Genomic DNA, 16,356 nt, shown 5'->3' on the forward strand with positions numbered 1-16,356 from the left:
ATACAAACATTTAAATTATGGAAACTAACTACATTTAAGAACAGAAGCCAAGCCATCCATTTCCTCTGCCATTTGCTGTTATTCACTAAATCGACTCATCGTTTTATTTTGATGTCTGTTGAACAATGCAACAATGCGATATCATGCAAATCTTCAATTCTCTGGTTTGTCTGTGTTTCAAATCAGTGCATTTCCAGTTGCAGCCTGGATTCAGTTACACTGAGGCACAGTCTAAAGGGTTTTTCCCCAAGAACAAACAAAAACAAGTGTCTATTTTCAGCAATTGGTAGCCACGTTCTTACATGAAAAAAGAAAGTCAGGAAGACAACAGATTCTTTGCTCAGAATGAGATCATAGGACAGCTAGATGCCTTGGTTCTGTTAATCAGAAACTAGCAAAATATATGTCATCAGGTACATTATAATCAGTTTTGCTTCCTATGCATTCGTTCAATATTTATTTAGGATGGACAAAATATATTTTCAGTAGTAGGTATTTACCTTCACTGTGGTAGATAAAAATGTTAACTTTGGCTGAATATAACTGTGTCACATACCTTCTGGTGGGGAATTACAGCTCTGGGTGAGTCAATTTTGGGTGGTGTGGTTGAAACTGGCACTGGACGTTTCGATCTGAGGATTAAAAAAAAAGATTTTGCAATCAGAACTCTTTTTTCCTAGATAAAATTTTACATTTCTTGCAAAAATGCTACTTCATCAGTAGTGAAAATTAGGCAAAGCTAGTACATTTTCTAGTCATCATAAAGCTTTTTCCATGTTCTCACTTGCAAAAGTCTTAGATGTGAAAAATAATGCCTGATTTATTTTCTCTGAACAGTGAAAAGCCTTCCACTTTGCATCACCCATTTTCTAGTACCTTATGACTGGATTTTTACAGATGCCAGCTAGCTGTAACAGGAGATAAACTCATGTTTGGACAGCATTCTAGAAAATGGGACTTAAAGTGTCTTAAAATGCAATGACAATGCTTTGATACTGAGGCATGTCAAGATCAACTCCTCAAAAGATTATGACTTTATAGTCTCAACAGTAGATCACTCCACTCCAAATACTCACCAGCTTCCATCTGTGTTTGACAAATACATGAGGATTTTAAAAACTGAAGTAAACCATACCGAAATATTTGCAAAACACACCATGCACCCTTTAATTGGAATATAACAAAATCAATTTAGCAGATTTAAAATGTTAACTAAGTACTTCAGATGCTCAGAAAGTGAAGATGTATTGTGAAGGTTTTGAGAACTTCACTGAATGCCCTTCTGAAATCTTCCCAGAAAATGAACTGAAGAAAGTACATGTAATCAAAGGAATCACAGTTCTGCTATTGCTGTGCTATTGCCAACCCACAGATTAGAGTTATATTTCAAAACCTCATCCATTAAAAGTATATTTTGTAATATAACAATGAAATAAAAGTACTTAAAATCACACAAAACTGTTACTGAAGCAGAATTAACTAAGATGTCTGGAAACATTTGCTTTAGAAAATGAATAGAAGACATTGTACAAGTTAGGAAAACAGTGAACAGTAGGAAAAGGAAAAATAAAGCTATGCTGGACATAAAGTAAAATTGAAAAGACAACATATATACAAATGGTAGAAGGCAAAATTTGTTTCCTAGAGTAGTTGATTAACCTGAAGTAAAATTTAATGCTAGAAGACAACATTGAGACTACAAGAATAATAGGCCATCAGGATGGATTAGATAGTTATCCCTATAACAAAAACACAGAAGATGCTTTTGGTCCAGTAAAAATATATAGCCATACAGGTTCTCATTTTTCATAGCACAACTTAATAAAAGACTGATAGGGGAAGATATTCCACTTTAGGCTCTTTATTTCCTTACTGAGGGCTATGTTGCTCTTTCCAATGACATACCTAACAAGGGCAGCTACTGGAGAGAGAAAACTGAGAAAGACAAAAGCTGGGGCCAGTCATAGTGGGAATCCGTGTGTTAAAACATAGCATCACACTGAGCTGTGTATTTAGCTTTAGTTGCCACATATAAAATGAATTATCTTCACAGGAACTGGAAGATTTCTTAATGGAGAACAGAAATTATGTGACTCTTTCAACCTGCCCACAACACGGGGGCTGGAACTAGATGTTCTCTCAGGTTCCTATCAACCCAAGCCACTCTATGATTGTATAATTCCTGAAGCAGGAGGCTAGAAAATCGTAAAAGGCACTAATAACTGATATTTACAGATTGCATATATTGTAATATAATATCAATCCAAGAAAGGCTTCAAGTTCCAAGAACAAAAGTTGATTGCTAACTGCCTAGAAAAAACTTTCCTCAGTGATGCATTATTAACCCATCTTTTTTCAGAAGTGCTTCCGCCAACCATTTCAGCTAAGAGAAAAAATAAGTAATTTAAGATGTGCACACTCATCGCAAAAGAAAATAAAGTAAGCTCCAGCCCAGAACACAGAGTTGCAAAAAAAAACTAACTGAAAAAATTTATAAATAAGATTTAGGGGAGATTCTGATCCTCCTTCTGCTGGTACCCAGGTATTTCTGTGAAGTTGTTGAGGGGGTCCTAGACATAGTCAAACCCAGAGCCAGGCAGCATGGGCACTGAGTGTACCTTCTGCTCTATCCATTGATCATGAAGTCTAGTGCCAAAGTTGCTCAGCAATGTAAATGCTTTTTGTTGCTTTTACATGCAGAACAAACAGCTGCATACAGCAAGTTTAATGCTTAACTAGAAAATATTTGTATTGCATTATCCTGGGCTGCATCAAGAAGGGTGGCCAGCAAGGTGAGGGAGATGATCGTCCACCTCTGTTCTCGTCAGACCCCATCTAGAGTACTGCATCCAGGCCTGCAGTCCCCTACAATTCTGCTGCTTATTTTATCTCTATTTTTCCCAGTCATTAGTTCACCACAGAAGATGCTAAGGAGCTTTATTTCTTTCAAACGTTGCTCATAAACTACCTCTGCCATTTACAGTGTTATCCAACAAAGATTATTATTCTGCACCAACTTGAAGATTTTGAGATATTACTTTAGAACAAGAAGCGTTCCTACATAACTCTGTCTTGGATGTTTGTAACTGTGATATTTAACAACAGAATGATAAAGCTTGCTAAATTTGGCACAGGTTTGCATCGGAGAAAAGGGCAAAAGAGGTGAAGTCAATTTGTGGAATGAAAAATGTATGTACTTCTAAAGTGATTATTTACATAAGAGCTATCATTCCTCAGGGAAAATATCCTGCAAGTTCAGGATATTTTTTTCTCCCTTCTTTTCTAACCATATCCTGCAGCACCACTACTAACTTAGATTTTTTGCTTTTCAAGTCACTAAGGTGCTGCTGTACGTGTCTGTCTCAGCTTACATTTTAATTCATTGACTGCAAAATTATTTTCTTCCAAAAACCCATGGAGTACACTTAGTTTGTAGAGTTGCAAAGAATATGGAAGTCCAAATTCTACAAATGATTGTGATAGTTATAGATTTGATGTTGAAATATTCCAGGAAATTTTTTTCCTAAATCAAAGCAATTGATTTGTTTTCAACTTGTCCACATTTTGTTTTCTAGTTTTAAAGTTAAAAGTGGAAATGAAAGGCTTGTTTCTCAGCCTTAAAAAAGCCCAAATACGTAATTCCAGCATCTTTTTAATTCTTCCCTAATATCTCCTGTTCTGGGAAATACACCTCCCCTGTCTCCACATACAGATTCTCTGCCTTACTGAAGTTTAAAAGCAGTAGGGATCTAGTTTTGAGAAGCAGTTCAATTTTGTTAGTACTGTTGATATAACTGTCAAAATTTCTACTTGTTCCCATCTACCTAAATATATCTTTAATCAAAGAGCACTTGACTTCAATTCTATTATCTTTGCACTCACAACAAAATGTTCATTAGGACTCAACTGCACTGAGAGGAGCTGCCTGCTATGCTTCCATAGAGTTCGAATTCTGTAATGCAATTACAGCTTATCCCTACTCTCGGGAGCATATCACCATACTTGGAGACAGCAGATATGATGTAACAGCTGATAGCTCTTTTTCATGTACATGGCATTTTTTTTGTAGTTTATAACTTGGGCAGTCAGTGTCCACCTTCACTTCTTGGATTCTCAGGACAGCTAAAATCATTTTTACATTAAGCTCTTGTTGTTACTTCATTATATATGTGACCATCTATATACACTGATTAAGGTACTCAAAATGTGTCTACTGTCTCAAAACTTGAAGAAGGGGGGGGTCTATAGAAAGGTAATAAAACAAATCAACTACAAAATATTTTGAAATCATTTTACCTACTTTACATATCTCCTAATTTAATAGAGTGGGTCACACTGGACTTTGGATACATATCAATTAAATGCAGTAATATTAATTTTGGGAAAACAGAAGTAAAATAGCTAGACTAGATATTCTTCATGGTCATCACTTCAATATGTCCATCTTCAGCCAAACACTGAATGAAATATCATGCACAGAAGCTACCTACTGATTCTAAGTCTTGCAGGGAAAACCCCAAGTCTTGTGATCCCGCAGTTTAAGCTCACTAAGCTCTTCCTGTACATTAGCAAACAGGCTCAGCATCCTTTATGAGAATCACAAATACAAAACCCACAATACTTCATACATCATTGTGATCACTTTGGGGCTAGGATGAAGCCTAGTTTCACCTTATCAAGATAGCATCTGTACCTGCATTGAAATTGATAAATACTTCCATCAGCAGTTTTGCTCTATGTCAACAGTAACGCAAATATTAGCATTTGGATGCATGACTGACTTGTTAATTATTTCCCTGCATTGCATACACTCAGATGGACTGCAGAACTGGCAGCTATAGTTTTCAGGCCTGTTGTTCGTACCCATAGCATTATATGAACAAAAATACTCGTAAATGTCCTCTCTAAGTAAGCAGTTATCCAAAAAATCTGTGGAAGAGAACGTTTACAAGTATGTAATATCTATTTCCTTTAGAAGGGATTTAAGCAAAGGGTAGATGCAAATACTACAGGACAGAAAAGGAAAAAGCAGAGAAATCTTGGTGAGTTTAGATTAAAGAAGGAAAGGAAAAGTGAGAAAAAGTACTTGTGAGGCTGTGAGTTTTGAAAATGAGTACGTATCTATAGATTCTGAAGCAGCAAACAAATTCTACTCTCCTGTTTTCTCTTCAGCTCCCCCTTGTCCCACTGGATGACACCTACACATCTTTTTTACTCTTCCCCTTTCTCTTGTGAGACAAAAACTCTTCACCTGAATTCCCTTGTATTCTGCCCTTGAGCTGTTCCCTCCTGGAACTAATGCTTCCATTGCCTCCCAGTTGACTCAGTAACAGCTCTGAGATTCCTCCACCCCAGCAGCAACTGAGGGCAGAATTCAGATTGCTCAGCTGTAGAGAAGAGTGTTAGAGAATCACAAGGGAGACACTGAAATAGAATCACAATAATCAGGGAGGGTTCAGAGCTTAATCATATATAATCTCACTTTAAATCTTTGACAATTCAGTAGTTATTTATTATTCATGATTGTATTTATTATTTCTAATTACTGCCAGATGCTAAAAATAAATGTAATTAAGGTTAAGAAGCAAATAATGAAATAATTTGTTAGCGTAAGAAGAGAAGAACAAAACATTTAGGTTGTGAAAGGATCTAATACTGAAGAGCTGTTATTACAAGGAGCAGGAAAACGCACTGTCTTTATCCAGCGCTTATACGTATGCATTAACTTGGACTAAAAATGTCACTCTCTCACTCACCCCAGTAAGCATAATAATTAAAAAATGCCGAGGACTTGGACATTAAAAAATATTTACCTATGTATTTTTTACTGAAGAGCATTTAACATGAAACATAGCTTTTTCTCCTGTTTAACTTTCCCCTACCACGCAGATAATGTATCTAACTCTTAGATCACCTCCATTCAAGTACCATCAGACTCCAGGGCAGTCCCACAACTCTTCACTTTCCAACAGCTTTGTTAAGGGTGAACATCATTCAGCTGCAGATTTCAGATCAACACTGGGAGCTGCTGTAGAGAATCACCCAGAAGTATGCAGCCAAGACTCAAAGGTATGGTGAATCCATCCCTTTTTTAAAAAGGAAGGAAAGAGATTCACAAAAGAAGAATACAAAGCTCAACAGCTGCCTTCTGTTGAAGGTACTTCTCACAGTAGCTGTCTGTGCTGTCCAAATCCAAATATGTTGATATTACACAGATGAAGTCTATTCTTCCCTTTGCCACTCGACATTTGCTAATAGCAAATCTAATGCTCTTGATACTTTGAGCATCATGATCACAAATGATTAGAATTTCCTGAAGCTGTCAATGATGCAAAATTAGTTATCTGTTTCTCCTGTAATTTCTTTAACTCGGAATGTGGACATTATAGCATACTGCATGGCTTTCAGAGCATTTCTAATTGACGTATATGGCAGAAAGAACAATTAGGGGTCATGGATAATAGGATCTTAACTGTAGTTCAATTCATTTAGCTATTCACTGTTTGCAAACCAGAATACATCAGTGAGCTTTCCATCAGTGCCTTTTCTTCACTTTTTCTTATTGCTTAGAGGATGTGAACTGAAGTGGGTTACACAGAGCCAAACACTCACTGCCATTGTCGCACCACAATAATCAGTAACTTATCTAAGCAAAGTTCCAGTGCTTCTGAAAGATATGAATATCTTCAGTTATTGCAACAAGCAAGTGTGATGTTTATAAGCAGTACTCAGAGATACCTGAAGAGATGTACATTCTACTCTCCAGTGTGCTGATACCTATATTTTTACACCTTGCTTACTAGGCTAAACAGACATTCACAAAGGCTCTACAGAAATACAAATAAGATATGCATCTATACACACCACAGTCACTACATGGTTCATTTTGCTCTTTGCTTTGTTGATTTGTTTGTTTGTTTGTTTGTTTTAAATGCTGCTACGTGCTTAGAGTACCTTCTTCACCAAGACAACTAACTTACAATTTCATGCTCAATAATAAATCCATTACTTGTTTCAGTAGCTAACCTGCCAATTATGCTGCAGAAAAAGGATGATCCTGTGACAGGGCCACTATCTTTGGAATTAAAATTCAGTTTTATCTGCTACTACACAGGATGGTCTACAGAAAGTTACTGGACATTCTACTTTGCTTCTCTGCAGAAAGACAATTTCCCTCATGAGAGTAAATATATGAAAGGCTATGAGTGATCCAAATGCACTGTTGAGACAACAATATAATGAGCAGATGCTTTCTCTAATTATTTAACGCTTTTTGGAACTTTTGAGATAAACAGTTTTCTTCCTACACTGTTGATTAGCTGTAAGAAAACTAAGCAACCATTTTTTTCCTCATCTGATAGATGTCAAATCTGCCAGAAGCTGTATCTGACAGATTTTGACCTGAAACTTAATTCTCATTTTAAGACTGCTTACTTAAGAAAGTTTGCCAGGCCTCGTCAAAAAAATTTGCTTCCTTCTGAATTATTCAAGTACTGCTTGAAGTTGTCTTTATGACAATGCAGAAACTACTCCACCACCTGCCAGTGCCCAGTACTGCCATGCTGCAGTAGACAGCAGTCAGAAAGAGGAAACGAAGAGATGGCCAACCTCTGAAGAGCCTAAAAGCCAAGCAGAACACACCTTGGTGTGTCCCTGATCTTAACAGGGATATCAATTATTAAAATATGGAAAAAAAAAAAAAAAAAAAGACCTGGTAACTTTTATAGTGGCTGATGTGCATGAAATATCACAAAAAAGATCCAAAGAAGACTGGTAACTTCACATACACAAATAATGTATTACAGGATTGACCCAGTAAAACATTCATATTTCACCCAATTGAATTACTCTCTACTTTGCTCTTGTGAGGCCTCATCTGGAGTACTGTGTCCAGGTCTGGAGGTGCCAGTACAAGAAAGACAGGGAGCTGCTGGAGAGGGTCCAGAGGAGAGCCACAAAGATGATCAGGGGACTGCAGCACTTCCCCTATGAAGACAGACAGAGGGAGCTGGGCTTGTTCAGCCTGGAGAAAAGAAGGCTGCAGGGTGACCTCATTGCAGCCTTTCAGTACCTAAAGGGAGCCTACAAACAGGAGGGGAATCAACTCTTTGAAAGGGTAGATAAGAGCAGGACAAGGGGAAATGGTTTTAAGTTGAAGGAGGGAAGATTTAGGTTAGATGTCGGGGGAAGTTCTTTACAAAGAGAATGGTGAGGTGCTGGAACAGGCTGCCCAGAGAGGCTGTGGATGTCCTGTTGGCCAGGTTGGATGGGATTCTGGGCAGCCTGGTCAAGTATTAAACGTGGAGGTTGGTGGCCCTGCCTGTGGCAGGGGGGTTGGAGAATCATGATCCTTGAGATCCCTTCCAACCCTGGCCATTTTGTGATTGTGACTCCTCAATTCCACTTCTTACAAGTAGTGTATTAGCTTGAAGCACGTAATTTACATTTTGCCACATCCATACTTAAGCCAATCAACATTAATCAACAAGAAAAGGTCTCAGCCCTGATATATTGTGACCTTCTTGTGAGCTTAACATTTTGGGTAATATACCAACTTGCTGATTGCAGAATGCAACCAGTAAATACTTGTTTCAAAGATTATAGCTGTCATGTACATTGAGTTGTGTAAGCCTGTTGATTTGGATAAGATGTGCCAGTGATATCTATCATAACTATTCCATGCTAAATACAACAGAAGACATATAAGAATTCACACAGAGATGGATGAAATTAGCTCATCCATTGCATTTTTATCTTACAAATAAGAGGATGATTTTAACTTCACTGAAAGCTGGTGTTTCAAGGTAGGGAAGAAGTATGTGCAGTCTGAGAATAGTTCGAATCCCTGAGCAAAATCTTCTTATAATCAAAACCTGACTGCACTTTAAAGCCTTGGTGCTACAGTTTCCAGGCTCCAAAACAAGGACACTTTATGCACTGAGCGTAAATAGCAGTCCACTCATCCTGCTCATGTAGGGAATATATCTATATTCATTGCAATGACTGATATTTGTATTTTATTTTCCATGGAAAAAGCAAATCATCACTTTCAAAAGCATTAAATATTAACTACTCCAAGATGGTCACTCATAGTCTTGTCCAGATACCAGCCTAACATTCGGAGACAAATGCTACCATCCTCTCATGTCTGCACATAGGCACAACTGGGGTATTCAATGAGATTCATCTCCACTTCAGAACTTTTTCTTTAATGCACTGAGCACGTGGTCTCATCAGAAGTTTGGGGAAGAAACCTTAGATACTGAGGATAAAAGTTCCAGGGTTGAATTTCTAAGCAATATAAGAATTAGTGTCACACCACATTCACATGATTGTTGCTTTCCTCTTTTCCCTATCATTGTGATTAAAATTTTGAATTTATGCATACTGTGACTAAGTAAGGAATGTAAGAATCTGACTACTACACTATTCTTATCTTGCCAAAAGTAGAATTTAGAATTCCTTTCCTGAATGCGGGTACACACAGTCACCAACTGACTCAACTGAGGAACCATCCTTTGAGGAAAGGCTGAGGACACCTGGATTGTCTTCTCAAGATAAAAAGAGGTTAAGACAACTTCATCGTCCTCCACAGCTCCTTGAAGATAAGAAATCATAGAATGGCCTAGGTTGAAAAGGATGACAATAACCATCTGGTTTCAACCCCCTGCTATGTGCAGGGTTGCCAACCAGCAGACCAGGCTGCCCAGAGCCACATCCAGCCTGGCCTTGAATGCCTCCAGGGATGGGGCATCCACAGCCTCCTTGGGAAACTTGTTCCAGTGCCTCACCACCCTCTGGGTGAAAAACTTTGTCCTAATATCTAACCTAAACCTCCCTTGTCTCAGTTTAAGACACAAAGGTGCCTATCACTTCTTTCCATGAACCAATGATGGACACACAGAAACAGATCTCTCCTATGCCAGCGGAGTCAGACTGGACAATGGCAAGAACATATCCACTGTGGGGGTGGTCAGACACTGGAACAGGTTTCCTAATGAGGTGGCTGAAACCCTGTGCTTGTTAGCATTCAAGAGCCATTTCGATAATGTCCTTAAAACACAGCTAAATTTTGGTTAGCTCTTGAACTGGTCAGGCATCTAGACTCAATGACCTTTGAAGGTCCCTTCCCACTGGAGTATTCTAGCCTATTTTAACTTGAGGTCTCCAAAATGTACTGTCCACATGGTGTAAGATCTGAGACCTCAGTGCAATCTAGACCAGAATTACTCCAGTGAGTATGGCATTGAATAACCAACATGGCATCAACTTTGTATTTTTTTTTCTGATATGAAATTCAGAAACTACTGACTCAATATGTAAATTCTCTGAGAATCACATTAGCTTTTTTAAACAATTTCTGCAAAATTCAAGAAGGGAACAGACTAAAGGACAGAGCTTCGTTTTTGTGTGTGAGGTTTTTTGTTTTTTTTTTTTTTTTTTTAACTGATACACTTCTTTCTTGCCATAAATTTCAGACCATATTTCTAAGGCAACGTGAACATATTTATACTTGAAAATATGCTAAGACTAACACTTCTAGTGAAATTGTATCAAATGCAAGTCAAAATGCAAGTCACACACCTTCTTGAACTCTGAAGGCTGTGGGTAGGAGGCAGGCATTTGTATCCTTAGTCTAGACTGACACAGTAGCAATGGACTTGCTTCTGTACGTAGTAATTCAGAAATCTGACTCAAGTCTTGATAGGGTTTTTGCTTCCCAAACTTTTAAGTGCTGCTATCCTAGCTATTGAGTCCCAAGCGGTACTGCTGAGCTGTGAAAGTATTGCTGCAGTCTCATCCAAGGAACAGTCATTTGACACCAGGAATTCAGTTTCCATCAAGACTACAGTAGAAAAGCAGTAATGGCCAGGAAGAAGTTAGCTACCCCAAGAATGGATTTCAGGATAGGCATTCACAAGGCAGAACGCAAGCACTAGCAAGTCAACACTAGCATTAGCTTTCCTTTCAAAAAAAGGAAAGAAGTCATATTCGCATGAGAACAGATTCTCCCTCTATACATCAGCAGTCCCTGAATGAAAGCATTATTAGTCTAATGAATGTAATAAAATCATCCAAATAAAAGGAGAAAAAGTTCCAAAGCCATGCTTTCATTTTCTGTCTGTTTTTACTAATCTCTTCCTACAATGCTTTTTGGCAATGTTTCCAGTAATACCCCAACTACTCAATATTTTAGTCTGTGCTTTTGGGAGAATTGCCTATAGAAAGTTTAAGAGTAAACTGTAATATTTACCCTCTTCTAATTCTTGTTCAAGCATAAACCCAGCCTAAATCTGGTTCTGATTTTAAAATATGCCCATCAGCCCTACAACATGTACAGAATTGTTTACTATTCACAGCTTCAGACAAAAGAAAGCAGTTTACAATGACCTTTCAATTTCCTTGGCTTGCAGTTTGCTGTTACCACATACTTTATTTATGGTAGATCTGAAATAAATACTGCAGGATCAGCCATCTTTTGGTGCTGCACAAGAAAAGGAAAGCTATTAAATATTTACCATAAATCTCTCCTAGCTTTACAACTGATTCTTCCCATTTCACTACTAAAAAGTATTATTTAGCTTTTGATTTGCCAGCAAAAAGCGGTCAATTGTGGCTGCCTGAATGCAAACTGTATTCCAACACTGGCTTGCCCTGAAAGGGGGGGACATTGTATCAATGCATATCAGGCCTGCATCTTCCCTGCTCCTCTGTAGGAACTCGTAGTGACACCAAAGCAGGCATCTTGGAGCATCACAGGAATGCCTATGCCAGCAGAATGAGGCATGCTCATATTACAGCATTTTCCAAAACTTAGTCAGTACATTTGGTGAATCCTTTCCAAGGAGGCTGATCAGATTCCTCGAGTTAAGATCAAATGAATACTGTGGATGCTCCAGTGAAATGTGTTAACAAATAATACTGTACTCATGAACTGTATTTGAATTTTAAAAAGAAACCTATTTGTATCAATTAAAAATAAATTTTGCATGCATTTCATTTTTTTTTTTTTTTTACCTGTGAACTGAATGCAGCAGAACAATAAGCAGATGGCCCAGTTCCTGTGGGACAGCCAGCCAGTTGAAGATGAACTTTAACTGGCCTGGGACTAAAATGCCTGAGGGCAGCTGTGCAGCTCAAGTGACCGATCAGAAACAGATACTGTAAAATGACTGAGAACTAATCTCCAGTAAGGCACAAAAAGATTAGAAGCAGTTTCTTTTTCCACAGCAGTTCATTAAAGAGTATGATCACAGCCTTCCACAGCATTGTCCAGCAGCACGGGAAGTACATAGCAGGTTCTGGAGATCTAAGCAGCCAGAAATTGACAATGAGCATTTGGAAAAAGCAGTATGCCACTGGAAAGCTGAATTCTGACTGCCTGATCAAACCTCTGGCACAGCTGTCAAGTTCTCTATCCAAGGAATTCGTGACATTGACAAAGTTTTGTGAAGGTTCAGTGAAATCATAGCCTAGATAAGGTGATAAGAGGCAAATTTAACAGCGAGTTTAGGAAAGGGTGCGATCAGAAAAGATCAGAAAACACTTGACAACTACGGCTTCCTTAACCCATAATGAGATACTTGCATGACAAACGCAGGCCAGCACTCCACACAAAACACTCACTGAAGAGCTGTGTTAGTGTACATTGAAAAGGGCAAATTGATGGTGCTTGAAGAAAAACTAAGTTTGTATAGCCAGAGAAGTGAAGACTCTTTGTTTAGAGTAGGGCAGGACTAATGAGCATTCTTAATGCTTCCCTTCTACTACATTTGATGTCTTGCAATTTGATATCCTGCACAAGTGCTGACACTATGTACATTTTGCTCGATAACCAAACAAAAACCACCAGTTCTTCACCCTGAAAAAGAAACTCCAAGGGGAATTTAAGTATGAACATAAAAGTGAGTAGCAGCAAACACTATCTGAACTGTCAGGTTATAAAAAACACTCATGAAACCTTCATGGTCAGGATCAATAAGAGGAAAGGCCATTGCTCTTGAGAGCCCATAGCAGTTAGATAAATATAAAGCTTTTGGTCTTAGAATACTTATGTCTAGATTTCATGTTCCATTGTTTTTCCCTTGGCATTACAGACTAAACAGACAAGTTCACTTTGATTCCAGAGCTGTAACAACAAAAATCAAGCCACAGGTCCTCCAGTAAGGAATTCTAGGATCTTGTAAAGATTTTTTTAGAGCCATGTGACTACTAGACATTGATGTCTAAGATCACTGAAATTTACGGCTTCAGTTTTCCTATCACTACAGCCAATTACTAACACACATATATCCTTTAAATTTGAAAGTATTCCATGTTTTCAGACTTTAATACGTATCAGATAATTGAGTGTTCCCATCTCAACAATCTGCACAGAAAGTAGATTTTTTTTGTCCACTCCATCACGAGTGACTGACCCAATATTTTGTGTTAACTGGTCTTTCTCTCACCAATGCAATATTTTGTGAAATTGTTTTTGCTGAGAGATCTTATCTAAATGTGAAACATAAGAACCCAATAGGAAAGCAAACAGAAGGTCTGCAATAAATTATCAGAAATTATCTTCTTCAACCTGTAAGTAACTCAAAATGATTTAGAGCATTTTTCAAAAGATGCCATATGAATCTCTTTATCACTACTTTTCGTTAAATTAGACCAAAAATGCTGGAGAAGGTCACAGAATGAGGATTCAACTGCAAGCATCCAGGATAAAGCCCTATCTTTTTTTAAAATACTTTAAGGTTTCAGTAACTTCAAATGACCACTTTTAACTGACTTCTATCACATTTCTGTGAGAAAGTCTCCCCTTCTTGTGTTCAAATGTTTTTCTTTCCTGCACTGAAGCTACACCTTTTTTACCCTATCAAATGCAGAGGGGTCACTCAGGTAACTCAGTGTGAACTTAGAGGTGCCAAACCATTAATAAAAATTCTCACTCTGGGAATGACAGATTCAATCCATGGGATCAGAATAGATCAGAATAATTACGATAGTTGTTTCTGGAACAGTCATTCATATATTAACCAAAAGTGTGTGTGTTCGCATAGGACTAAAGAAACATCACTGTTGGACTTTTATCAGGAGCCTGAATGAACAAGGAATTACACCTGTATTCAGTGGGCAAAATGCAACACAGATTCATATGTCATATAAACCATTATGATATCTATAAAAATCCATGCTACTTGCTACAAAATCACCACAGATTTTAGCTGTTCACCTCGTATCTATACATTGGACACTTCAAATAAAACTAACAGGTAAAGAAGAAACACATAGCCCTCAGTCATGGGTTTCATAGGACATCCTTGGGAACACAAAGATTTTAACTGATGTCAACATACTTCTGAAGAGTGAGGCTCAGGTTGTAACTTGCTGACTTGATCTTGTTCTGAGCCTCTAAGTGAGTCATGCTGTCAGTATTGACTCCATCAATGGCTACCACAAGGTCCCCTTGATTCATCTGTGACTGTGCTGCCTTGCTGCCAGGAGTGATCTGTACGGGAAAAGGAAAAGAAAAAACTTTTTAAGTCATTCTGTGCATACATTACTTCTACAGAACTGTCCAGAATTGTAACACAATTTTCCTCAATTATTGCTATTGTCGTATTCATTCGTGTACAGGTAGAACAACAAAACTTATGGAAATTAAACAAATACACTTAACTTACATTTCTGCAAAGGTCAAGAGTATTACCTACTTGTCATTATTTGCGTTTTAAGGGGATAATTATCATAATTCACTTTGGGGTGCTGTATAGAGACATTACTCAGAACTGGAAAACTAAGAAGCCAATAACCGTTGCACGACTTCACTGTATTTTTCCTCCTAATAGTAATTTTTCCCAAACTAACTCATTACACTAATCAGACAGAAACGGAATATGTGTGAAGGACCTTGGACATGTTTTGTTTCCCTATAGTGAGCTTTATAGGAAAGTATTCTGGTTAACTTTAACCCACATAAAACTACAGCTCCATTACCAAGACACCACTACTTATCCAAGATAATCTCCATCAGCCTGTTGCACATAACAATCCAAAAATAAAAGACAAGCACTTTTAGAAATAAGTAACTAGAATACTCCAACTGCAAATCCAACTACTGTAACAACAGTTCAGAATTTCTGATTCCTCACTACATAATCACACTGTGTTAGCTCCAGGTGCCCAGTGGAATGCAGCATCTTCAAGCAAGCAGTATTCTCATCCATATTTAACATAGCCCTCTCAGGTGCATCTGGGTGCAATCAATACACTACAGTTATAGCAGTCAGAAAAATCAACACAGTGAAATGGTGACTTAAGAGGTGTAATGACAGAGGGACTAGCACAATGGAAAGGTGTTACAAAGGAAAAGTGCTCACCCATATCCAAAGAGCTAGGCTCACAAGAGAAACTCCACAAGGGAGAGATCTGCAACCAGAGATCCTTCCCCAGTGGCAGTCAGCCCTTAAATGAAGTCTAAGAGAGGTGCAGCCAGGCTCCACCCCTTCCAGTCCCACAGCTGCATTGCCTTCACCTGTGCTCCCAGGGCTGACCGGGTCCTTTCCCCAGGTGCTCACAGTGATTCAGGCCTTGACTCAACAGTTACCATCCAAAAGTCATCTATGAAATTTCACTCCATTATTGAACTCTGCCTAGAGAAGAGCCTTCAGATACCTTCAGCCAGTTTTCAATGAGCACATCAGATTTTTCCTTTCTTCTCTGCACTCAGTATTTATGAGGTACAGATATAAGCTACAGATCTTTGCTAATGCTTTTAAGATACCCACTTCATTAATTTCCTCACTGAAAAAATCACCACCACACCAAGGGTAATACCAAGGAAACCACACCTGCAGTTGTTGACTCTTGTTCCTTCAGTATAGTAAGCATAAACCATGTCTCACTGCAAGGTGAAATTCCTATGTGCAACATTCCTACGTCCATTTTCCAGGGTGAAACACATTGACTTCTCTCAGTTTCTGATTCTTACTTCTTCCAGTTCAAAATTTAGATGTTATAAAATAAAATATAAATAAGCATACAGAAGTTAACTACAACTGACATAGAATTAGATACAAATTTTGAGGGAAGAGAATCATACCAGTTTCACTTACTCTAGTGGGATATTTTCTGCCAAACGTGTTTTAAGAAAACACTACCAAAATGATATGATGTGTTGATCAGGAAAGCCTATAAAACAAAAATTCCTGGGCAAATTTGAATTTTAACTATAGGCATTGCAACAGCCTGCCTGAGGCTCAGAGCTACAGAAGAGTTACAGAAAAAATGTGATGAATATCATGATCATGGCTTATAAACCAGGGTTCCTTTATTTTAAAATGAAAGGAAGGGAATTCGTAACCACAT

General features: G+C 38.1%; 1 protein-coding gene across 10 annotated transcripts in view; it reads right to left on the reverse strand.

Annotated features, from left to right (window-relative positions):
- The window catches only part of LDB3 (LIM domain binding 3), a 121,959-nt gene that overhangs the window by 71,342 nt on the left and 34,261 nt on the right, over positions 1 to 16,356 (reverse strand). For all 10 annotated transcript variants that reach the window (XM_048944241.1, XM_048944238.1, XM_048944236.1 and 7 more), the window contains exons 3-4: positions 14,346 to 14,497; positions 557 to 632 (exon numbers count right to left, since the gene is read on the reverse strand). In XM_048944241.1, coding sequence (XP_048800198.1) covers positions 557 to 632; positions 14,346 to 14,497 — 228 coding nt within the window. The remainder of the gene's footprint in view (positions 1 to 556; positions 633 to 14,345; positions 14,498 to 16,356) is intronic.

This window comes from Lagopus muta, chromosome 5 (assembly GCF_023343835.1).
Source record: "Lagopus muta isolate bLagMut1 chromosome 5, bLagMut1 primary, whole genome shotgun sequence".
Lineage (NCBI taxonomy): Eukaryota > Metazoa > Chordata > Aves > Galliformes > Phasianidae > Lagopus > Lagopus muta.